Source organism: Anabrus simplex, chromosome 7, assembly GCF_040414725.1.
Source record: "Anabrus simplex isolate iqAnaSimp1 chromosome 7, ASM4041472v1, whole genome shotgun sequence".
Taxonomy (NCBI): domain Eukaryota; kingdom Metazoa; phylum Arthropoda; class Insecta; order Orthoptera; family Tettigoniidae; genus Anabrus; species Anabrus simplex.
In genome coordinates this window covers 138,697,247-138,719,431 of record NC_090271.1, presented here as the reverse complement: position 1 = coordinate 138,719,431, position 22,185 = coordinate 138,697,247, and the positions used below count along the sequence as shown (strand labels likewise).

At 40.1% G+C, this 22,185-nt stretch overlaps 1 protein-coding gene across 2 annotated transcripts in view; it reads left to right on the top strand.

Moving 5' to 3' along the window:
* The window catches only part of Cog4 (conserved oligomeric Golgi complex subunit 4), a 92,660-nt gene that overhangs the window by 24,452 nt on the left and 46,023 nt on the right, over positions 1-22,185 (top strand). For both annotated transcript variants that reach the window (XM_067151338.2, XM_067151337.2), the window contains 2 exons: positions 16,623-16,870; positions 20,470-20,692. In XM_067151338.2, the coding sequence (XP_067007439.2) occupies positions 16,623-16,870; positions 20,470-20,692 (471 nt within the window). The remainder of the gene's footprint in view (positions 1-16,622; positions 16,871-20,469; positions 20,693-22,185) is intronic.

The following is a 22,185-nucleotide window of genomic DNA, read 5'->3' as shown; positions in this document are numbered from 1 at the left end:
GTTGGTGCACTTCAACAAACGCACTGTACTTGATGACTTAAGAACTGTTTTCAATGGCAAGCCGATGCAAGACGATTGAAGGGTTCCTAGTCACTGCAGCCTTCGTCTGCCATTCCAGCCGAGGAGGGACTTCCTGTCCTTACGCCTGGTCCGCCGTTGAGGACTTTCTATGCCGTTGACCAAATATGGTTCATCCGCCTTTACGGGAAGTTTTCCACCCCAAGGGCAAGAGAGTGCCCTAAACTTGATGAATTTATGTGTCATTTCCTACACAAAGGCTTCATCAAACCTACTAAGGGAGAGCTCATCCGCCCGTAGCCGTTGGTTCTCCCCTAGTTTGCCAGGTTTGGTACTGGCCGCCTGACCCTCGGCCAGACAGTCGCAGGTAGTACCGTCTACTGTCACATACGGTAGCAGGGTGACCCTGACCTGACATGTGATAGTGATATATATATATATATATATATATATATATATGTTATATAGTATTGACAAGGTGGTGAAAATATTTTTACAGAAATTTTATCGTGCTTTCACGGTTAAAAGGTTTCCACTGTATTTCAGTACATTTTCAGAGACTCTAGTGTAAATCAGATTGCTTGAAAAGTAGTCATAATTTAATTTTTACTTGAAGATATTACTTAACTGCAAGAGTTAATTTGACAACTTGATCTTTAATTAGCTGTTTTATTTTATCAAATAAGCATTATTACATACAACCAGATATGAAATGCTTGATCATTCAGATTCACACTAAATTCTGCCTTTTCAGATGTACATGGTTCACTAAGTGGTTGCTAGATGGCAGAATAATTCAGTTTTTCTATTATTCGTCATTGATCATTTTATTAAAATTTTAACAGTTAATTTATTGAGAACCACCTATTCAAAATCTAAATGACATCATAGAAACAAAGAGCCCAGTCATGGAGCAAATTCCCAACTTGTCATCTCTTAAAATAGACATTAACAACTTTTCAAAAATCTTCAAATCCAGCATTAATACCCCTATATCAACAGCAGCCAATGTCCCATCGCCTAGCCACACTCCTCCCCTACGCGTACCAACAGCGATCTTAATGCCCCGCCCACCCCTCTCTACCCAACACACTCTCCGCCAACAATGACACACCCCTACAATACAAGGAGTAGAGATAAAGCGACGTGTCAGACCACCTCACACGAGCAATGCTGCTGGACATCTCTCCTAAAGTCTAAAGGGTAAGTGTCAAGAAGATTAATTCCACTAGTGTACAATTCCAGTATAGCACTAACACACCTTTCGGTCTATTTCACAGGTTTCAACACTTCACAAGCCGTTACACTTACACCTAAGAATCCAGTTGAACTCCTCTTCTCACTTACATGGATGATAACTTCATAAGGTTCACTACCTAGGCAATATACTGCATATTTGAGAGATGAAATAATTTGCTATTTAAATGAGACTTGATCACGCATCCTCTACTAGCTATCTTGCCATCTAACCAGCACTTCCCTTCGAATATTATTAATAATAGACTCTCGTTCATTGATAAAATATTTTATTGTATGCTGTAGAAGATTTTAGCAACCCACAAATCATTTTCAGCTGAAAATATTGTTCTACTGTATATACTGAAAAAAAAACTTTAAATATTGTGATTCCTTTTGACTTTAATTATCAACATTATGAGTGTTAATATATTTTTATTTATTTTATCTCCATTTGATGTGAACATAAATAAGACATCCCATTAGAACTTTAAAACCTGTTCAACCAATTCATTCTTTAAAATATCGAATAGGTGGTTCTCAATAAATTAATTGTAAAAATTTAAATATATTGAATTTCAATACGGTCAAAATGAAAATAGTCACTTGTATTTGACCATTTTGTAGTACAAAGTTTGGTTCAAATATCTCAATTTCAGAAAAAAATCTGTTATAAACAAAGTTTCCATTCTTAGGTGTCGATATGATTGCTTAATAAATATTTGTAATATTAAACTTATTTAAGTTGGGTTAGTGGTAGAGAGAAAGTTGTGTGAAAACAAGTGTGGTTTCACAGATCTGGAGAAGCCATATGATAGAGTACCAAGTGAAAAGATGTTGAATGCTCTGGGGGATTATGAGAAAAGGGGTAGGTTATTACAGGGAATCAAAGGCATTTATGTTGAGAATTGATGGTAGAATGAGTTCTTGGTTCAAAGCTGTTAGAGGGATAAGACAAGTTTGTAATACCTATGTTGTTCATTTACTGAAAGGTATAAAATGGCAGGGAGGGATTCAGTTGGGTAGATATATAGTAAGCAGTTTGGGCTATGCCGACGACTTGGTCTTAGTGGTAGACTGTGTTGAAAAATTGAAAAGAGGTGCAGTGCGTATGATATGAAAATTAGCCTTTTCAAGACTAAAGTGATATCAGGTAGAGAATACAAACTGGAACAGATAGATGATTTAAAATATTTTAGTTATGTATTCTCTCAGGATGGAAGTATGCTAAGTGGAAGTGAATCAAGATGCAACAAAGCTAATGAAGTGGTCAACATTATTCTGTAAGAAGTATGTTCTCAGATAAAACTGTCTATGCATCAGTCTGTTTTCAGACTGACTTTGCTGTACAGGAGTGAAAACTGGGTGGGCTCAGGATATCTTGTTCATAAATTAGAAGTAACAGACATGAAAGCGACCAGAATGATTACTGGTACTCACAGGTGGGAACAACAGCAGGAGAGTACTCGGAATTAGGAGATAAAGATTAAGTTACGAATAAACTTGATGGATGAAGACTTATGCAGAAAGCGGCTTCTGTGGTGGGGTCATGTAAGGTGAATGGGAGAGGATAGGTTACCTAGGAGAATAAAGACGTCGCCACAGAGGGTAAGAGAAGTAGAGTCAGACTAAGGCAATGAAGGTTAGACTTGGTTTTCAATGATTTCAATGATCCGACTTTGAAAGGGCATTTGTTAGTGGGGCAGAGTGTGTCTGTGGTGGAACATTGACGAGAGTAAAAGAAAAAGGAGACGTTGTGGTGGATGAGAAGGTCCGACTCATTAGCTGAATGGTCAGTGTTGTGAGGCCTTCGATTCAGAGGGTCCTGGGTTCGATTCCCGGTTGGGTCGGGAATTTTAATCGCGTGTGATTAATTCTTCTGGCCTGGGGACTGGCTGTTTGTTCCAACACTTTCCTCTTCATATTCAGACAACACACTACTATACCAATCACCACAGAAACTCATAATAGTAATTACATCCCTCCATATATGGTTGGCGTTATGAAGGGCATCCGGCCATAAAAACAGGGCTAAATCCACATTTGCTACACAGTTCGCACCGGCAACCCCACAGATGTGGAAAAAGTGGTGGAAGAAGAAGTGATGGACTGAGAAGGTAAGAGAAGCAGTGAAAGAAAAGAAGTGTAGTGTAGAGAGGAAGCTAGTTCTTCTTCTTTTAAACGTTATCCTATTGGTAGGCATCCACTATGGACTTTCCCCTGGAGCTCTGAACTTTGGAGCGTGGGTTGGCGACCACGGAGCCCTTAGCTGAGTCCTGGCATTGCTTCCACTTACTAGTGCCAGGTTCCTCACTTTCATCTATCCTATCCGACCTCTCTTGGTCAACTCTTGTTCTTTTCTGACCCTGACGGTATAACGCATGGAGGCCTAGGGAGTCTTTCGTTTTTACGCCCTTCGTGGCCCTTGTCTTCCTTTGGCCGATACCTTCATCTTTCAAAGTGTCGGACCCCTTCCATATTTTCTCTCTGATTAGTGTTTATATAGAGGATGGTTGCCCAGTTGTACTTCCTCTTAAAACAATAATCACCACCACCACCTCCACTATGGATTAATGAAAAAAATTGGCTGTAGGCTGTCACTGTTGTAATGGTTGCAGGGTTTTGAGGGTTTCGTAGACTTACTTATTAAATTGTTTTTGCTGTTTCAGTTAACCTCCAACTGAGCGTGTGAGACAACACAGCGCCATCTTATAACAGAGTATGTGTGTGTTGTCACATATTTAGCACAAATTTTGCCTTACATTGAAGTGCTATTTCATGAAAGCTATGTTTCAGATTTTCAAATTTGTTTTGCAACAGGTAGCCTCCTCTTTTATCTGTCAATTGAGATATTAAACTACTCTCGGCGGTATACACGTTCTACCCAAACACTAAAATCATCTTCCATGTATCCATTGTCAAGGAACATAAGTCTACGTTAAAAATCTTTATTAATGTTGTAGTCCCCTTAAAGTGAAATACTTCCTTTGAACATTTCTGTAGACTAGATGAACTTTAAACCTTCTTGAACCGAGCTCTATAGCTGCAGTCGTTTAAGTGAGTATTCGGGAGATAATGGGTTCGAACCCCACCAATCGGGAGCCCTGAAGATGGTTTTCCATGGTTTCTCATTTTCACACACAGCAAATGCTAGGGCTGTATCTTAAATAAAGCCACGGCTGCTTTCTTCCTGCTTCTAGCCCTTTCCTGTCCCATCGTCGCCAGAAGACCTATCTGCGTCAGTGCGACGTAAAGCAACTTTAAAAAAAAAACCTAAACAAAGCTTCTTGATGTTGTGGCAGAGACTGGATATGTCGTACCTTGAATGGAAAGTAAGAGGAGAATATATTTTCTCCCATAGTGATCAGAATGGAACATTGAGGTTGAGACTCCACACTTTACAACTTCTCTTACAGGAGACAAGGGTGTTGCATTCAACACTACATTGATGATTTTGATGAATATGGTACTGATTTTTTTCAGTTGGTTGAGCTGAACAGATGTCCCGTAGTTCGTAGGGTGGTTTGTTGTTGTTTGGGACATCATCAATAGACTGGTGTGATGGTAGCTTCCATGTCTCCCTGTCCTGTGCTAATTTCATCATTTCTACTTAACTACTGCATCCTACAGCTTTTCTAATATGTTTGGGGGCTGAAAGCACTCAGGGGTTCTCTATTGATATTCAGACACCACTTATATTCACTGGACTGAGACATAATTTACTTTGTTTTATTTTTTAATGAAATTGTTTTAGTATATTCTTTGTCTTAGGCAGCCTGCGAGTGGAGGAAGATTTTGAAAATTCAAAATAATGTCATCTATGTTCAGAAAATGCACACCTCTGATGCTTAACTACATTCAAGAGGAAGCATCTTAAGCTATAGGTTACTGGGAGCTACTTTCCATTTAGACGTATGAGGAGCAACTTTTCAAAACGCATAAAATGTCCTCAGGTTTGATATGAAATTGTATAGTTTCTAACAAGCCTTACATATTTCAATTAAAATACATTTCAAAACCTTCAAATAGTGCTCTGAAATGCAGTAAACACAACATATAGCGTTTTGTCCTCTAGCATGAATGGATCAAAATGTCTAAGTCTCATTATTTTTATTTTTTTATTTTATTTTTTTCTTGTTAAAACGATAGCAGCAATTGGAGGTTTAAATTTAAATATTCTACACTCTACATCATTAACAACATTTACCGAGCTCGATAGCTGCAGTCGCTTAAGTGCGTCCGGTATCCAGTATTTGGGAGATAGTCGTTTTGAACCCAACTGTTGGCAGCCCTGAACATGGTTTTCTGTGGTTTCCCATTTTCACACCAGGAAAATGCTGGGGCTGTATCTTAATTAAATCTTTCCCGTAAGTTGCATAGTAAAGCGTACTGGAGTCTCACATTCTCCCGCGGGTTGCGTGGTAAAGCGTACTCGACTTTCAAACCGACTTCCTCTGCCATCTGTCTACTAAACATACAACTTCTTGGAACCAGTGAATTCCCTACGCTTCCTAGATACAACTGGCATGCATGGAATCCTAAAATAAATTGTTCTTTTATATGTTTTCTTAGATGTTCTGCTGACTGAATGTAAACATATCGCAGCAACATGGCTCCACATAACCAGTTGAGTGAAGAGGATATTTGTTACAAATTAGATTAATATGTTGAGGAATGCAATGGTAGTGAATTTGAAGTCGTAGGTATGATAATAAAAATGGTGTGGGAAGCAGTTGGGACACAAGATGAATCTGAGGGAAATCGAAATACGGCACAGGAAATGTTCATTCAGGTACCGTCTCCTTTTAAAATATTAGGCCTACTTGTACAAAAAATAATTCTGAGTTTTAGTCCTCCAGTTAATTCTGTTTTGGACTATGGGCCTCTACGTAATTACATAATATTTAAACTAATGTCAATTTATTCTTCCAATCCCATTCAGTGAAAAATTGTTTATAATTTGTATGTCCGAGCGGAAGTATGATTTGCTATCTAAATATCTTCATCTGACGGATCCCGAAAATGAAATAAATTGGGGTATCCAGGGTGAATTCCTGCATTCTGTGCATTGCCAAGAAAATAAGAGCCCCATCAGGTCGAGCAATTCAGACAGACTTTAAGAACAAGCAATTTAATATTATGCACCATATTGGATTCTTCTTAATGTATCATTCCGAACGGGGAGGGGGTTTCTGCATGTAATTACGTGATCTCATTGTATCATTTTAGAATAACTAAAGTATATTATCCATTGTTACAAAATTTGAAAGCAATATCTTAAGTGATTTTTACAGAATAAATTATTTAGTGAAGGTACTCCACAACTATACCTGACAAGCAAATTAGGTTTCTCCGGACAGTGAGTCAAAGATAGTCCGTGGGAAAGGGTTAAGGCCACGTCCACTTCCTTACCACTCATAGCCCTTTCCTCTCCCATCGTCGCCATGAGACGTATCTGTGTCGGTGCAACGTAAACAACTTGTAAAAAAAATTAGTTTTTGGGACCATATTTTCATTACTACTATCAGAAGTACAGTACGAAGGTCGATCAAATATAAACATCAACAGTTGGTAGGACTGGCCCCACGCTTCTGCTATGCTTAGGCAGGAGCGTTAAGAGTGGGCAGAGTGTGCTGTTAGATATTTCCCGCCTCTTCGTCAGTAACGCTCATGATGTCAGAGCAACAGGTGCACCCTCCACTGTGCAACGCATAATTATAAAATTTCTTGCTCTCGAAGGAGTTACAGCGGTGGAAATTTGCCAGAGATTGACTGCATAGTTTGGTGATCAAAATTGTCAAAGGTGCATGTGTTTGCCTGGCATAAAATGTTCAAGGAAGGACGAGAACATGTGGAAAATCAACAACAGGATCGCCGTCCTCCGACCAGCATTACAGACGAAAACAGTCATGCGGTTAAAGACATTATTGACGACGATCGACGGGCGAGAGTATTAGAAATTGCAGAACAAGTCTGAGTCAGTTATGGGGGCTGTCGAGCAATCATCACAAACAACCTACAGTTCCGTAAAGTGTGTTCCAGATGCGTCCCTCGCCTTTTGACCGAAAATCTGAAGTTGAGACGTTTGGAGGTCTGTCAGAGGCTTACAGAAAGGTTTGCGGAAGAAGGTGATGCATTTTTTTGAGTTGGATTGTCACCTGCAACGAAACATGGGTCCACCACTACACTCTTGAATCCAAACAAGCCAGTAAGGACTGGCGGAGAAAAGGGGAGGCAGCACAAGTAAAAGCCAAGACTTGACTAGCAAGGTCCTTGCAGCTGTTTTTTTCGATCGGCAAGGCATTTTGCTGATTGATTTTTTGCATGAGCAACGCTCAGTCAATGCTGCTTACTACTGCGAGTTGTTGAACAAGGCGAGGGTTGCATATCGCCGCAAAAGATGAGACCAACCGATTCGACAGGTCATTCTACTGCAGCTCTGTCTCCAAGCTACACGATATGAACTAGACTACACTTGATCATCCTCCTTACAGCCCGGACTTATCGCCCTGCTATTTCCATTTGTTCGTACTGCTTAAAGAAGCTCTAGGAGAGCAACGATTTGAAGATGACGAGAGAGTGGAATACTTCGTGCGCAACTGGCTAGTGACACAGCCCTGTTCTTTTTACGATAAGGGCATAAAAAAACTGCCCATACGCTGGGACAAAGCAGGAAACTATGTGGAGAAATAAATTGTAATTGCCTTGTGTTTTTGAATAAATGGATTTAAATAAAAAATAAAATCCTGTTTCTATTTGATCCCCCCTCATATAAAGACATAATGACTTCACATTTGTGTTCTGTCAATGAGTAAATAGCATAATAGAGTGTGTAAGTGTGACATTTAGAGAGAAAAGGATTGTGGGACAAGAAAACGCATGAAGAGAAAATAGAAAAGGGAATTAGATTATGAAACCAGGTAAAACATAACAGACTGCATTTAGTCCACCATAACAGTTTTTACAGCATGGAGACTAACTATGCTTTTTACTGGTGAGAAATACATTTTGTGCCAACAGCTCAACTCAAGTAATTTTTGTAAACTAAAATCATAACAGAGGTTAATAATGTGACAGTAGTGAACACCTACAAACCTCTCTGTCTCATGACCATAATGTGTTCTTCCAACTAGGCTCGTCCCATAGTATATGCAACTAACAGTCATTATACTCAATGGGGGTATCCAACCAGTAATGGTCAAAATTTAACAATATGCAGCTCATATTCAATCCCAAAGATGGAAAGTAATCTTGATCAGAGTTTTGTCTCTAGTGACCATCTGGGATACAACTTACCTGCTTTCTGTAAGATGCTTACAAACTTTCCACTCAGCCAACATCATCCAGTTCTTCTGGAAGTAGATGTTCAGATACCTATTATTAGATCCATTCTGCTTTCATGATGGAACTTCGATAAAGTCAACTTTGAAAAGTGCTCAACTGATCTTGATGGTAACATACCGGTAGTTATATGATGGCTCCCACTATATGTCAACAATTACTTAAAATTTGCAAAAGTAATATTATCAATTACTAAAATGCATATTACTCAATGAGTTGTCTGCGTGGTTAGGGTTGTGTAGTGGTGAGCTTGCATTCGGGAGATGGCAGGTTTGAATCCCACCATCAACACCCCTGAAGATGGTTTTCTGTGTTTTACCATTTTCACCCCATGGCTGCTACTTCCCCAATCCTGGCTTATCCCATCCTTGCATTGCTGAAAACCTTTGCTGTGTTAATGATGTTAAACCGTTAGGGGAAAAAAAAAGGGGGGGGGGGGGCTTATTCCCAGATGCGTGAGGAAGGATTATATACCAGGGCGGAATGAAGCATGTAAACAACTTTATGATGACTTTCAGGAGAGTGGTGGAAATAAGTTGCTGATGACCTCCTGAACAACTTAGATGGAGTCAGGTGAAGAAGATGAACAGAAACTTTGGAGTCCATGAACTTTATACACTCCAGCAGATAAGCTTGGAGCTTTTGAAAAAGCTGGGGAGAGTTTTCCGTAATGGTAAAGCTCTGATTTTCGATGGTATATGTTCTGAACCACTAATGTACTCTGGTAAAAATGCAGTGAAATGGCTACTGCAGTTTTTCTCTAATATGCTCCTTACAGGGAAACTTCCACTGCTGGTCTGAGGAGCTCAGGCGGTAGAGCGCTGGCCTTCTGAGCTCAGTCTTGTGGCATTTGAAAGTGCTCAGATACGTCAGCCTCGTGTTGATAAATTTACAGAAAAGTAAAAGAAGTCCTGCGGAACAAAATGCTGGCACCTTGGCATCTCTGAAAACTGTATTGGTAGTTAGTGGGACATAAAACCAATAATAAGAAGACCTTAACTAATTTAATTAAATAAACTTCCACTGGAGTTCGAGTGGACCAAGATCCTTGCCATTCCTAAACCAGGCAAACCTGCAGACTGCTCTGAAAGTTACAGGTCAGTTGCTCTAACGAGTCATCATCATCATCTTTGTCCCACTCTAGTCGCCTGGATGTGGTTTACAAGCCTCCTCCACTCCTTTCTGTCCTTCCACTTTTCCTGCTCCATTACTTCCACCCTTCCAAATCTGACCCATCCACCTTCTTCTCGGTCTTCCAACTGGTCTCTTTCCCTTAACTTCTCTTTCCAATTCCCATCTTGCTACCCATTCATTTCCCATTCTTTTTATATGTCTGAACCATCTCAGTATTGCTTTCTGTATGTTCTGTACTAATGGTTCTATATTCAGCTCTTCTCTGATTTTAATATTTTGAACTCTTCTTGTCTTTTTAACCGATGTTCTTAAAAATTTCATTTCTACTGCTTGGATCTTACTATCTTGTCTCTTATTAGTTACCAGAGTTTCTAGTCTGTATGTTACAATATGTATGAAATACTGTTTATACCGTTCTCTTGGGTACTTTGTCATCCCATAGAAGCTCTCTGACTTGATGATAAAATGTTGTACCTTTACTTAGTCTGTTATTAATTTCAGGGTTGATTTCATTACTACTGGGCAAGTTAGCCGTGCGGTTAGGGGCGCGCGGCTGTGAGCTTGCATCCGGGAGATAGTGGGTTTGAATCCCACTGTCGGCAGCCCTGAAGATGGTTTTCTGTGGTTTCCCATTTTCACACCAGACAAATGCTGGGGCTGTACCTTAATTACAGCCACGGCCGCTTCCTTTCAACTCCTAGGCCTTTCCATCCCATCGTCGCCATAAGACCTATCTGTGTCGGTGCGACATAAAGCCACTAGCAAAAAAAAAAAAAAATGCATTACTTCCATTAATAATGCTACCCAGATATGTAAACTGTTCTACTTCTCTAACCGTTCTCCATCTATGTTCACTTGGTTTCACTTTTTCTCTTTTCCACAGTGCACGACTACAGTTTTCTTTTTACTAATGAGATGAGCCCTCAGATATTCAACAATCTTCCAGCTTAACAGGCAGGTTTTAGACCCTTTCAAAGTTGTGAGGACCAATTACTAGCACTAACAATGCATATTGAGGCTGGTTTTGAAAAATGGCCAAAGAGTGGAGCAATGCTTGTAGAGCTAACGGCTGCTTATGACACAGTTTTTTGCTATTTGCTTTATGTCGCGCCGACACAGATAGGTCTTATGGCGACGATGGGATAGGAAAGGCCTAGGAATGGGAAGGAAGCAGCCATGGCCTTAATTAAGGTACAGCCCCGGCATTTGCCTGGTGTGAAAATGGGAAACCATGGAAAACCATCTTCAGGGCTGCCTACGGCGGGGACGACACAGTTTGGCAAAATGTTATCATGTATAAGTCCTTCAAACTAACAGCATGTAAACTAATGACACAGTGATAAACACCATGATGTCAAATAGAATGATCCAGATAATAATGGATAATAAACTGCAAATTATAAGTTATCAGCAGTGGTTCCTCTGTAGGATCTGTACTTTCTCCATTACTGTTTAATTTATACATTGCAGACTAACGTATGACCACCTCTCAAAAGTTAGGCTTTGCTGATGTTCTAGCAATAGTTACTCAACATTCCACTTTGAAGGAGATAGAAGGAACTTTTAATGCAGACCTTGACATTTTATGCGAGGTATTTAAAACCTAGCATCAGTGAAACGTCCATTCTTTGCTCCTCAGCAGTGGAGTTGGTTTATTCTACAGCTTTTAATGCAAACCTTGACATTTTGTGCGAGGTATTTAAAACCTAGCATCAGTGAAACGTCCATTCTTTGCTCCTCAGCAGTGGGGTTAGTTTATTCTACAGCTGAGCTGCATGTCCGTGCGGAGTACGGCTGTAGTTTTCCATTGCTTCCAGCTGGGTACTGTATCAATATAACCATATTGTAATGCGTTGGTGGGGTAAATAAATGAATACAGAGACTGGTAACATTCTACTTCTGATAAGATAATCAGCTATGTGGGAAATGATAAGGAAAGGAACAAGATTGTAGCGAGTGATCTCAATTTACCAAATGTCAATTGGGAAGGTAATGCGAACGACAGGAAGCATGAACAACAAATGGCAAATAAGTTAATATAGGAAGGGCACTTGATTCAGAAAGTGATGGAACCAACTAGAGGAAAGAGTATTTTGGATGTGGTGCTGATAAAACCAGATGAGCTTTATAGAGAAACTGAAGTAATAGATGGTATTAGTGATCACGAAGCTGTTTTTGTCGTAGTTAAGAATAAATGTGAGAGAAAGGAAGGTATTAAAATTAAGACTATTAGGCAGTACCATATGGCTGATAAAACAGGCATGAGGGAGTTTTTAAAAAGTAACTATGATTGCTGGAAAATGGTAAATAAAAATGTAAACAGACTCTGGGATGGGTTTAAAGCAATTGTTGAGGAATGTGAAAGTAGGTTTGTACCTTTAAAGGTGGTAAGAAATAGTAAAGACCTACCTTATTATAATAGAGAAATAAAGAGACTAAGACGGAGGTGCAGACTGGAAAGAAATAGAGTTAGAAATGGCTGTGGAAGTAAGGAGAAATTGAAGGAACTTACTAGGAAATTGAATCTAGCAAAGAAGGCAGCTAAGGATAATATGATGGCAAGCATAATTGGCAGTCATACAAATTTTAGTGAAAATGGAAGGTTATGTATAGGTATTTTAAGGCAGAAACAGGTTCCAAGGAGGACATTCCAGGAATATGTAATGAACAAGGGGAGTGTGTATGTGAGGATCTTGAAAAGGCAGAATCAGGGGCATATTCTCCTTGAATGCAAGGCATTCATTGCATGCGTTATGATCGTCTGATGTACGATTTTAGGTTGTTTCAAGTCAAATATTAACGATTTCATCTCTCAGAAGTTCAAAAGGTCCGCGCAACTGTACTGGTTCCGTTGCTTGGCTATGTGTGGTGCTGGTGTAGTCTCGCCATCTACACCACTCTAGGAAGAAAGAGACAGCGAATGGAGGAGTTAAGGATGAAAGGCATTCAATCTTACAATTGCATTCGGTGGCAGACGTAGTTCTGAAACCCTCCGAACGATGTTGCTGCAATTGAAACATGGTCAGAATTTTTCACCCGTGCTACCCTCTGCCATCTGTCATCTGTCAGCAACTTGGAGAAAGTCGGCATCTTTACAGCGAACGGGACCCACAGATTACCCCCCCCAGCGAGAACCCAACGTGACGAAACTGACCAATGCCACTGGGGGACTTACCTCCAGTGCTTGAGTTGTGGCTAACTAGTGAGTTAATTCATTGTGTTTTCGGTGTTTTATTATATTTTGCGCACATGTGGTATTAACGATAGATGAGTCTAAAACGGATATAATTGTAAATCAGTTTGAAAAGCCATTTACTGGCCGTTCGTTTGATGAAAAGATTCAAATAGTTAAAGCCGGGAGACCTTCCCTCGTAAATTTCTTCTTTTTCTACTTCTTAACCTGTTTACCCTCCAGGGTTGGCTTTTCCCTCGGACTGAGCAAGGGATCCCTCCTCTACCGCCTCAAGGGCAGTGTACTGGAGCTCCCGACTCTGGATCGGGGGATACAACTGGGGAGGATGACCAGTACCTCGCTCATGCTGCCTCACCTGCTATGCTGAACAGGGGCCTTGGGGGGATGGGAAGATTGGAAGGGATAGACAAGGAAGAGGGAAGGAAGCAGCCGTGGCCTGAAGTTAGGTACCATCCCGGCATTTGCCTGGAGGAGAAGTGGGAAACCGAGGAAAACCACTTTGAGGATGGCTGAGGTGGGAATCGAACCCACCTCTACTCATTTGACCTCCCGAGGCTGAGTGGACCCCGTTCCAGCCCTCGTACCACTTTTCAAATTTCGTGGCAGAGCCGGGAATCGAACCCGGGTCTCCGGGGGTGGCAGCTAATCACACTAACCACTACACCACAGAGTAAATTTTAAAACAGGAAACAAGAATTGTGTACGCACGTTCAATCCAAAAACTTACAGTAAAACTGTTTGGCACGAGTTCACCTACATGTAATTAGGGTGAGTAGAATTGAAATTTACTTAATACATTGTGTTAACTGCATGGTTACTGGTTGCATGCCTCAGTGGAGATTCCAGGATACGCCACTGATCAGAAGTATTCAGTCAGCAGTATGTAAAGATTGCTGGTTACAAGGATAATGTGCACATAGGGGATGTGAGTAATACTAAAGATGTATTAAAATTTACCTATAACAATGACATTTACAGTAAGATACAAAAGTTGAAAAGTAGAAAAGCAGCTGAAATTGATACGATTTCTGGGTATATACTAAAGCCAATGGGTTGGGATTATTATTGTTTGGTTGAAGGGGCTATACCAGCCCCTGTGTATAAAGGAAAGGGCGTTAGACATAAAGCTGAAAATTACAAGCCAGTCAGTTTGACATGCATTGCATGTAAGCTTTGGGAAAGCATTCTTTCTGATTATATTAGACATGTTTGCAAAATTAATAACTGGTGTGACAAAAGGCAGTTTGGGTTTAGGAAAGGAAAGCTGAAGCTCAGCTTGTAGGATTTCAGCAAGATATAGCAGATATCCTGGATTCAGGAGGCCAAATGGACTGTATTGCGATTGACCTATCTAAGGCATTTGATAGGGTAGATCATGGAAGACTACTGGCAAAAATGAGTGCTGTTGAACTAGAAAAAAGAGTGACTGAATGGGTGCCTATATATCTAGAAAATAGAACTCAGAGAATTAGAGTAGGCGAAGCTTTATCTGACCCTGTAATAATTAAGAGGGGAATTCCTCAAGGCAGTATTATTGGACCTTTATGTTTTCTTATATATATCAGTGATATGTGTAAAGAAGTGGAATCAGAGATAAGGCTGTATGCAGATGATGTTATTTTGTACAGAGTAATAAATAAGTTAAAACATTGTGAACGGCTGCAGGGTGATCTCGATAGTGTTGTGAGATGGACGGTGGACAATGGTATGATGATAAACAGGGTTAAAAGTCAGGTTGTGAGTTTCACAAATAGGAGAAGTCTTCGCAGTTTTAATTACTGTGTTCATGGGGTGAAAGTTCTTTTTGGGGATCATTGTTAGTACCTAGATGTTAATATAAGAAAAGACCTTCATTGGGTTAATCACATAAATATGATTGTTAATAAAGGGTACAGATCTCTGCACATGGTTATGAGGGTGTTTAGGGGTTGTAGTAAGGTTGTAAAGGAGAGGGCATATAAGTCTCTGGTAAGACCCCAACTAGAGTATGGTTCCAATGTATGAGAGCCTCACTAGGATTACTTGATTCAAGAACTGGGGAAAAAAAAAGAGCAGCTTGATTTGTTCTGGGTGATTTCCGACAAAAGAGTAGCGTTACAAAAATGTTGCAAAGTTTGGGCTGGGAAGACTTGGGAGAAAGGAGACGAGCTGCTTGATTAAGTGGTATGTTCCGAACTGTCAGTGGAGAGATGGCGTGGGAGGACATCAGTAGACGAATAAGTTTGAGTGGTGTCTTTAAAAGTAGGAAAGATCACAATATGAAGATAAAGTTGGAATTCAAGAGGACAAATTGGGCCAAATATTCATTTATAGGAAGGGGAGTTAGGGATTGGAATAACTTACCAAGGACCGAGCTCAATAGCTGCAGTGGCTTAAGTGCGGCCAGTATCCAGTATTCGGGAGATAGTAGGTTCGAACCCCACTGTCGGCAGCCCTAAAAATGGTTTTCCGTGGTTTCCCATTTTCACACCAGGCAAATGCTGGGGCTGTACCTTATTTAAGGCCATGGCTGCTTCCTTCCCACTCCTAGCCCTCTCCTGTCCCATCGTCGCCATAAGACATATCTATGTCGGTGCGACGTAAAGCAACTAGCAAAAAAAAAAAAAAAAAAAAAAAAAACTTGCCAAGGCAAATGTTCAATAATTTTCCATTTTCGTTGCGATCTTTTAAGAAAAGGCTAGGTAAACAGCAGACAGGGAATCTGTCACCTGGGCGACCGCCCTAAATGCAGATCAGTAGTAATTGATTTATTATCTAGTTGCTTATTCTAACATATTAACAAACAGGCTTACCGAGAACACACTTATACTCATAGAACAGGACATACATTTACACAGTTCACACTCTCTCTCATATTTTCTCTACTGTTCCTTCACACTAATACACACAGGCTACGCAGTCTCACTCAGTCACTCAGCTACTTCGTTGCTGCTGTCACAGTCTACAGTTCACATCCTACACGTCAGTCCGCTGTCTACACACACACCGGTGAAATTCCGCTCACAGCCCCATGCCGAAATCCGATGTTCTCTTCCACGCTGTACCAGAAGATGCTACGTTCTCTTCCAGTAGCTGGTCCAAAAGACACACCCACGACAACAAGACATACAGAATGAGTCCTCATAATGTCCGTGGTTTGAAAGGGTGGACAGGCCCAATGGTGACGTATGTTGGCTCCACTCAACGCTGGCGGTTGACATGGTGTACATAGAGGCTGCCCATGTTCCAATATTAAATACAAACATAGGTGTTTTTACTTGTTTTCAGATATAAAATTTTTGATTGCTTCAACAACAGTTTTAGACAATAGCATTCAACATAGCTCAAAATCTAGAATGCTGTACTTGGTGAATGGCATTCCAATTGAATAAGTGGCAGGGTTTTAATATTAAATAATTTTTCTCAAGAAAGAAAATGTAGATATTTTATTTTAATGAGTGTGATTTATTTTAAGGTTTGATTATGGTATAAATTTAAGTATCCCTCTAGGGATTTTGACTTATTATTGCTGAAGAAGAGAATAGATCTATTTCTCGAAATATGTACGATGGTAGATGAATTAAATTAATAAGCAGTATTTACTAATTGTATAATCAATTGTATTGACAGGCAGACCTTTATTAGCCCTATTTCTCTCAGGTTGATGAATAAAAATGTACGAATGTAATCAGTCCGTTATAGATGTACTGTGTCATTTCAGAATGACCTGGAAGTGGGAGTACCAGATACCTCTATGCGCGATACTCTTGTCTCAGAGTTGGAAGCCACATTGCAGGGCAGTGAGCTGTGCCACCGAATGCAAGAGTTGCTTGGGAATTATCTTCTTTTAGAACGCTATTTCATGGAGGAAAGCGTGAAGAAAGCTGTGACTATGGACACTCTTGATGAAGGATCTCCTACATCTAGCATGGTTGATGACGTGTTCTTCATTGTCAGAAAATGCATTAGGTAAGGCGTTGTTGTATTTTGCCCCGAATTTGAACATGTATGTGTTTTCTAATTTTGAAGTATTATTCATGTACTAGATTTATTTGTGTAATGGATGCACCCGAATTTTCCCCTTAAAGTTTTGGAAAGTGAATTCCCCACTTAGTGGACTCTTAGTAATATTTAAAATCGTAAAATGGATAGATTGCAGTATACAATAAAACTAGTAAACAGAAATCGAAGGATGTGGACTCCACATGATACACTTGCTGCGAAGGTGTTAACTTCGTGCAGTCTCTATAGGGCATGTGCTCTGTTGTGCTGACCACATAGTGTACTTTCCATACAGGATGTGTGTAAAAGGTGTTAACTGTGTGCAGTATTTATTGGCAATGATGAGAAATCAAGGACAAAGTTGTCACGTTCAAATTAAAGTTATTGAATTGCAGTGCATAAAAACTAATGGAGATTGTTTCTTTTAAATGTGTACAAACACCCAATGGCTAATTGGTAGAAGACATGCAGTAGTTGGCAATGAGGAAGTCTTATGTAATAATAGTAGTATTTTGTTTTACCAAAAATCACTACTGTACATTATGCAGGTGATCCAGGTCTCACTCAGTTGTAATTTTGTCAGTGTGTTGCCAGAAGCCTGACTGGCCGATTTTCAAGCAGGAAAATATTGTGCCCCAATTATGGGACCTCGCAGAAAAAGAGAAGTACTCGTATGTAAACTGCAGCAGTCGCTCCTGAATATAAGAGGACGAAATTGGATGCCAGAAAAAGATGTGGTGAATGTGCTAAACTTTGTGTGGAGAACAGAACAAACCATGTTTGTGAGACATTTAACGTCCACACAGCATTGTTGACTCCTTTGTCCAGCTGGTCAAAGGTCTCAAATAATATTTAATTTTGGCTTTTCTATCAACTTCGTATGTAATCTTTTTCTGGTCCATCAAATCAACTCCCCATTTTCCTTTGTTATACTTTTGTACCATGACTGGGCAGGTTACATCGCATACACCAGATGATTTGGAGCACTGTCATTTGACTGATTCTTCCACCAAAATTATTAACGAAGTCCAAGGACAAAGATTCAAATATGTGAGTTTATTAAGACGAGAGTGTTTCTCTTGTGGCGAATATTATGTCAGCTTACGCAGATCCAATAGTTCAAATAATATTTTAATAAGTGCAGGTAATGCAACCAAAAATTTAATAATGTCATTTGCTTTACGCCCCACTAACTACTTTTACGGTTTTCGGAGACGCCGAGGTGCCGGAATTTCGTCCTGCAGTAGTTCTTTTACGTATTTGAGCACCTTCAAATACCACCGGACTGAGCCAGGATCGAACCTGCCACGTTGGGGTCAGAAGGCCAGCGTCTCAACAGTCTGAGCCAGTCAGCCCGGCCAACCAAAAATTTAGTGTGTACGGAAGCATTGTGACTTCATTGTAAATCTCCCTCCCTGCAGCAAGTGTGTCCGTATGTTCCAAGTTTCTTAAAACTACTGAACTCTTTTTGATATAATAACCAGCATTCATCAATTCTGTGAATGAGAACCAAAAACGAATTCCATGCACGTGAAGCTGCAAGTAAAAGGTAATGTACACATAACATATATATAAGGAAGTAAATGATGGAAAGCACCAACTTTCCATGTAAGCACATGTGAATTGAGTACACATAAAAGAAAGACATGGGTCCAAAATTTTTGGCTGCAGTCTTGTCAGTAGAGGATAGAATAAGAATATGTATTTGATCCATGCATGCTTACACGATAAGTTGGTGTTCTCCATCTGTTTCCTATACATATATATTTATTTTGCCCCTATTAGCTTTCTTACCTCAACATGTACAGGGTGGGAAAAATAAAACTGACCCGGAAAATATTTACTGTAAGACTGACACGGGACTGACCTTTCTAATGAAAAATTTTAATGGAATTAAACCATTAAAATAAAAAGTTAGCAACTTTAATTTGATCAACCATGACAGAAGATGCTGGAAATGGCTACTGTTGACATCCAAACTGTGAGACATGCATAGCAGCTCTGACTGAGGGATAACAGCAGTAGAGTTTCCAAGTTTCTGCTGTAGCTCTTCCAGTGTGTGAGAATTATTGGAGTGCACCTGACCCTTCAATTTTGTCCCACAGGTAAAAATCACAGGGAGAGAGATCAGACAATCGAGGTGGCCAGTTGATTGCATTGCCTCTGCTGATTGTCCTCTCCTCACCGAACATCTCGTGCACTCATGGCAAGGTTGTCAAGGCATTGTGCGCTGTTGTTCCATCTTGCTGAAAATATTTATATAGTCGTTCATCTTCTGTGAGTTGATCCACTTATGGATTAAACAGTGTCTGGACATACCGGGTAGCATTAACAGTTTGTTGAAATATTTATGTTACGATGCGGACACCAGACATTACGCACCATACACCAATCTTGAGATTATGCAATGGCTTTTCGGCGTACTGATGGAGATTTTCTGACGCATAATAGCACGTGTTCTGTAAGTTCACATACCCTGACAGGTTGAACCGGGCCTCATCAGAAGAAATGAAAAACTGAGGATCGAAAAGTCGTGACTCCATTTCTCTCAGAAACTACCGGCAGAATTAACACGCGAAGATTCATCTGGACATTTTAATGCATGCACAACAGTAAATTTGTAAGGATACATTGTACACAACCGAGCTCGATAGCTGCAGTCGCTTAAGTGCGGCCAGTAACCAGTATTCAGGAGATAGGTTCGAACCCTACTGCCGGCAGCCCTGAAAATGGTTTTCCGTGGTTTCCCATTTTCACACCAGGCAAATGCTGGGGCTGTACCTTAATTAAGGCCATGGCCGCTTCCTTCCCAGTCCTAGCCTTTTCCTGTCCCTTCGTCGCTAAAAGACCTATCTGTGTCAGTGCGACGTAAAGCAACTAACAAAAAAAAAAAAACACATTGTACACATGCAGGTCCTTTTCGATAGTGTTTCAGCTCAACCATCTCGTAATTCCCACTTGCACAGATAAACAGCGTTGAGATTTCATCGGACCTCATTCCAGGTTTTCCTCCGCTTGAGCAATTTTTTCGGGGGTTCAAACTTTTTTTGATAGTTACGGTTTTTATTCACAACAGAGCCCGTTTTGCACCATTTTGCCACTAAGTTTTGCATTGCAGACTTTGCTGGAGGTTTTGCCAAAATACTTCTAGCCTTACTCAAACAGTTCTGCATAGGTTTTTCACGGATCATGCTTTGCATAACGCTTGAAAATGAACACGTGCTGTTTTATAGCTACCACTATTTTGTGTTGCATTCAACATGTCAGAAAACATGTCTGTTCCTCTCACTCGCTCACTCTCTCACATGTAATGACACAGCAATGTACTCGCGACAGAGCATGTGAGAAATGCGTACGTGCAGACATATGACAGCAACCGATTGATGCATCAGAATCACGGTTGCCAGCACTTCCTGTGATGGGCAATTCTCCTGTTCATTAACAAGGGTCAGTTCTGCTTCATTCTTATAAATGTTTTCTGGGCAGTTTTATTTTGCCCACCTGGTATCCTGTAAACAAGTAACTTGCATACTTTTTCTTTTGTTAAACTTTTGTTTCCTGATTAGGCGTGCTGGATCAAGCTCAAGTGTGGATGGAGTTTGTGCTGTTTTGAACAATGCGTGTGGTCTCCTCGAGATGGATTATTGCGGGGTGCTCCGCCAGCAGTTAAGGCAAGGATACCCCTCTGGTTACTTGGACCTAACTCAAGCATATAATGTTCTACATTCTTCCATACAACAGGGTAGACTTCAGGCCTCAGATTCAGAGCAAGCTCGTCTGTTATTTCTTGTGAGTTTCTTTTTCATAAATATTTTCATTAATATCTTATATGTATGTCGCCTACAAAGTAAATATTTGTATGTTGATTAATTTAAGAGAGGTTGATTTGTTGATGTCATATGGCCTCTGGGGAGGCCTGATGTAGGCAGGTCTTTCTAGTTGACACGTATAGGTGACTTTCATGTTTGGGTAAGTGGTGATGGTGGTGCTGGTGGTGATGATGATTGATGATAGTGACCGCATAGGACTTCTTTAGTCAGCCCATTATCTCTCTTCAAAGGGACTATTTGGGCCCTGTGATCCTCCCAGTACTTCATGTGTTCTGATCTTCATGCCCTTTCTGGTGTTGAAAATATTTGTGTTGCAAGTTTCTCTCTTGTGAGTGTGAAGCAGATGTTATTGTCCTCGATTTTTAAAAGTATAATAATAATAATAATAATAATAATAATAATAATAATAATAATAATAATAATAGAGAATATCAGTACATTAATCAGCATCCATCCACCCATTGCCAGATTGGAATGTTTATGGCACCTTTCCATTTTTCTCTATACAAGCACCATTGTTCCCTCTTAACTATGTTCCAATACAGGTTTCTTCTAATTATACTATTCTTGATTGTTTTCAACTACCTTAGTCTGGTAGAATCCATTTTCCTATTGATCCTTTTACTGATCTCAATGTCCAGCCTTACATCCTGCAGTTTGCTTTTCATGTACTTGAAATTTTCCACAATGTCAACATTTTGTCCTTTTATTTTGATAATTCCTTTCTTATCTAGTCAGTACCGTTATCTTTTCCACACTGATTTTCATTCCTTAATTTTCAATAACCTCACTCAACATGTCAAATTGCCCTTGTACTTCCTCTCTGTTTGCACCTCACACCACAATATCATCTGCAAACAGCATTATGTTCAGCTCCCTGTCCCCGTATTTTAACTTTGCCTCCTTCACAATTTTGTCCATAACTAAAATCAATAATAACAAAGGTGATAGCACACTTCCTTGTCATAGTCCAGTTTCATTCCAAAACCACTCTGTCCTTCCCACATGGCCGGGCTGAGTGGCTCAGACGGTTAAGGCGCTGGCCTTCTAACCCCAACTTGGCAGGTTTGATCCTGGCTCAGTCCGGTGGTATTTGAAGGTGCTCAAATACGACAGCCCCGTGTCGGTAGATTTACTGGCACGTAAAAGAACTCCTGCGGGACTAAATTCCGGCACCTCGGCGTCTCTGAAGACCTTAAAAAAAGTAGTTAGTGGGACGTAAAGCAAATAACATTATTATTATACCTTCCCACATGTGTAGACTGCTGGAAGAATTGTACATTACAATAATGCTTGCACATATTCTATAATTTGTTTTCCAAATCCTTTTTGTTTCATTACTTTCCATACTTCTGTTCTGGGTACACTACTTTTAGCCTTTTCTAATCAAAGAATATCACCAGCATATCTTCTGTACCATCAACTACCTTATTCTGAAGATGTTGATTTTCG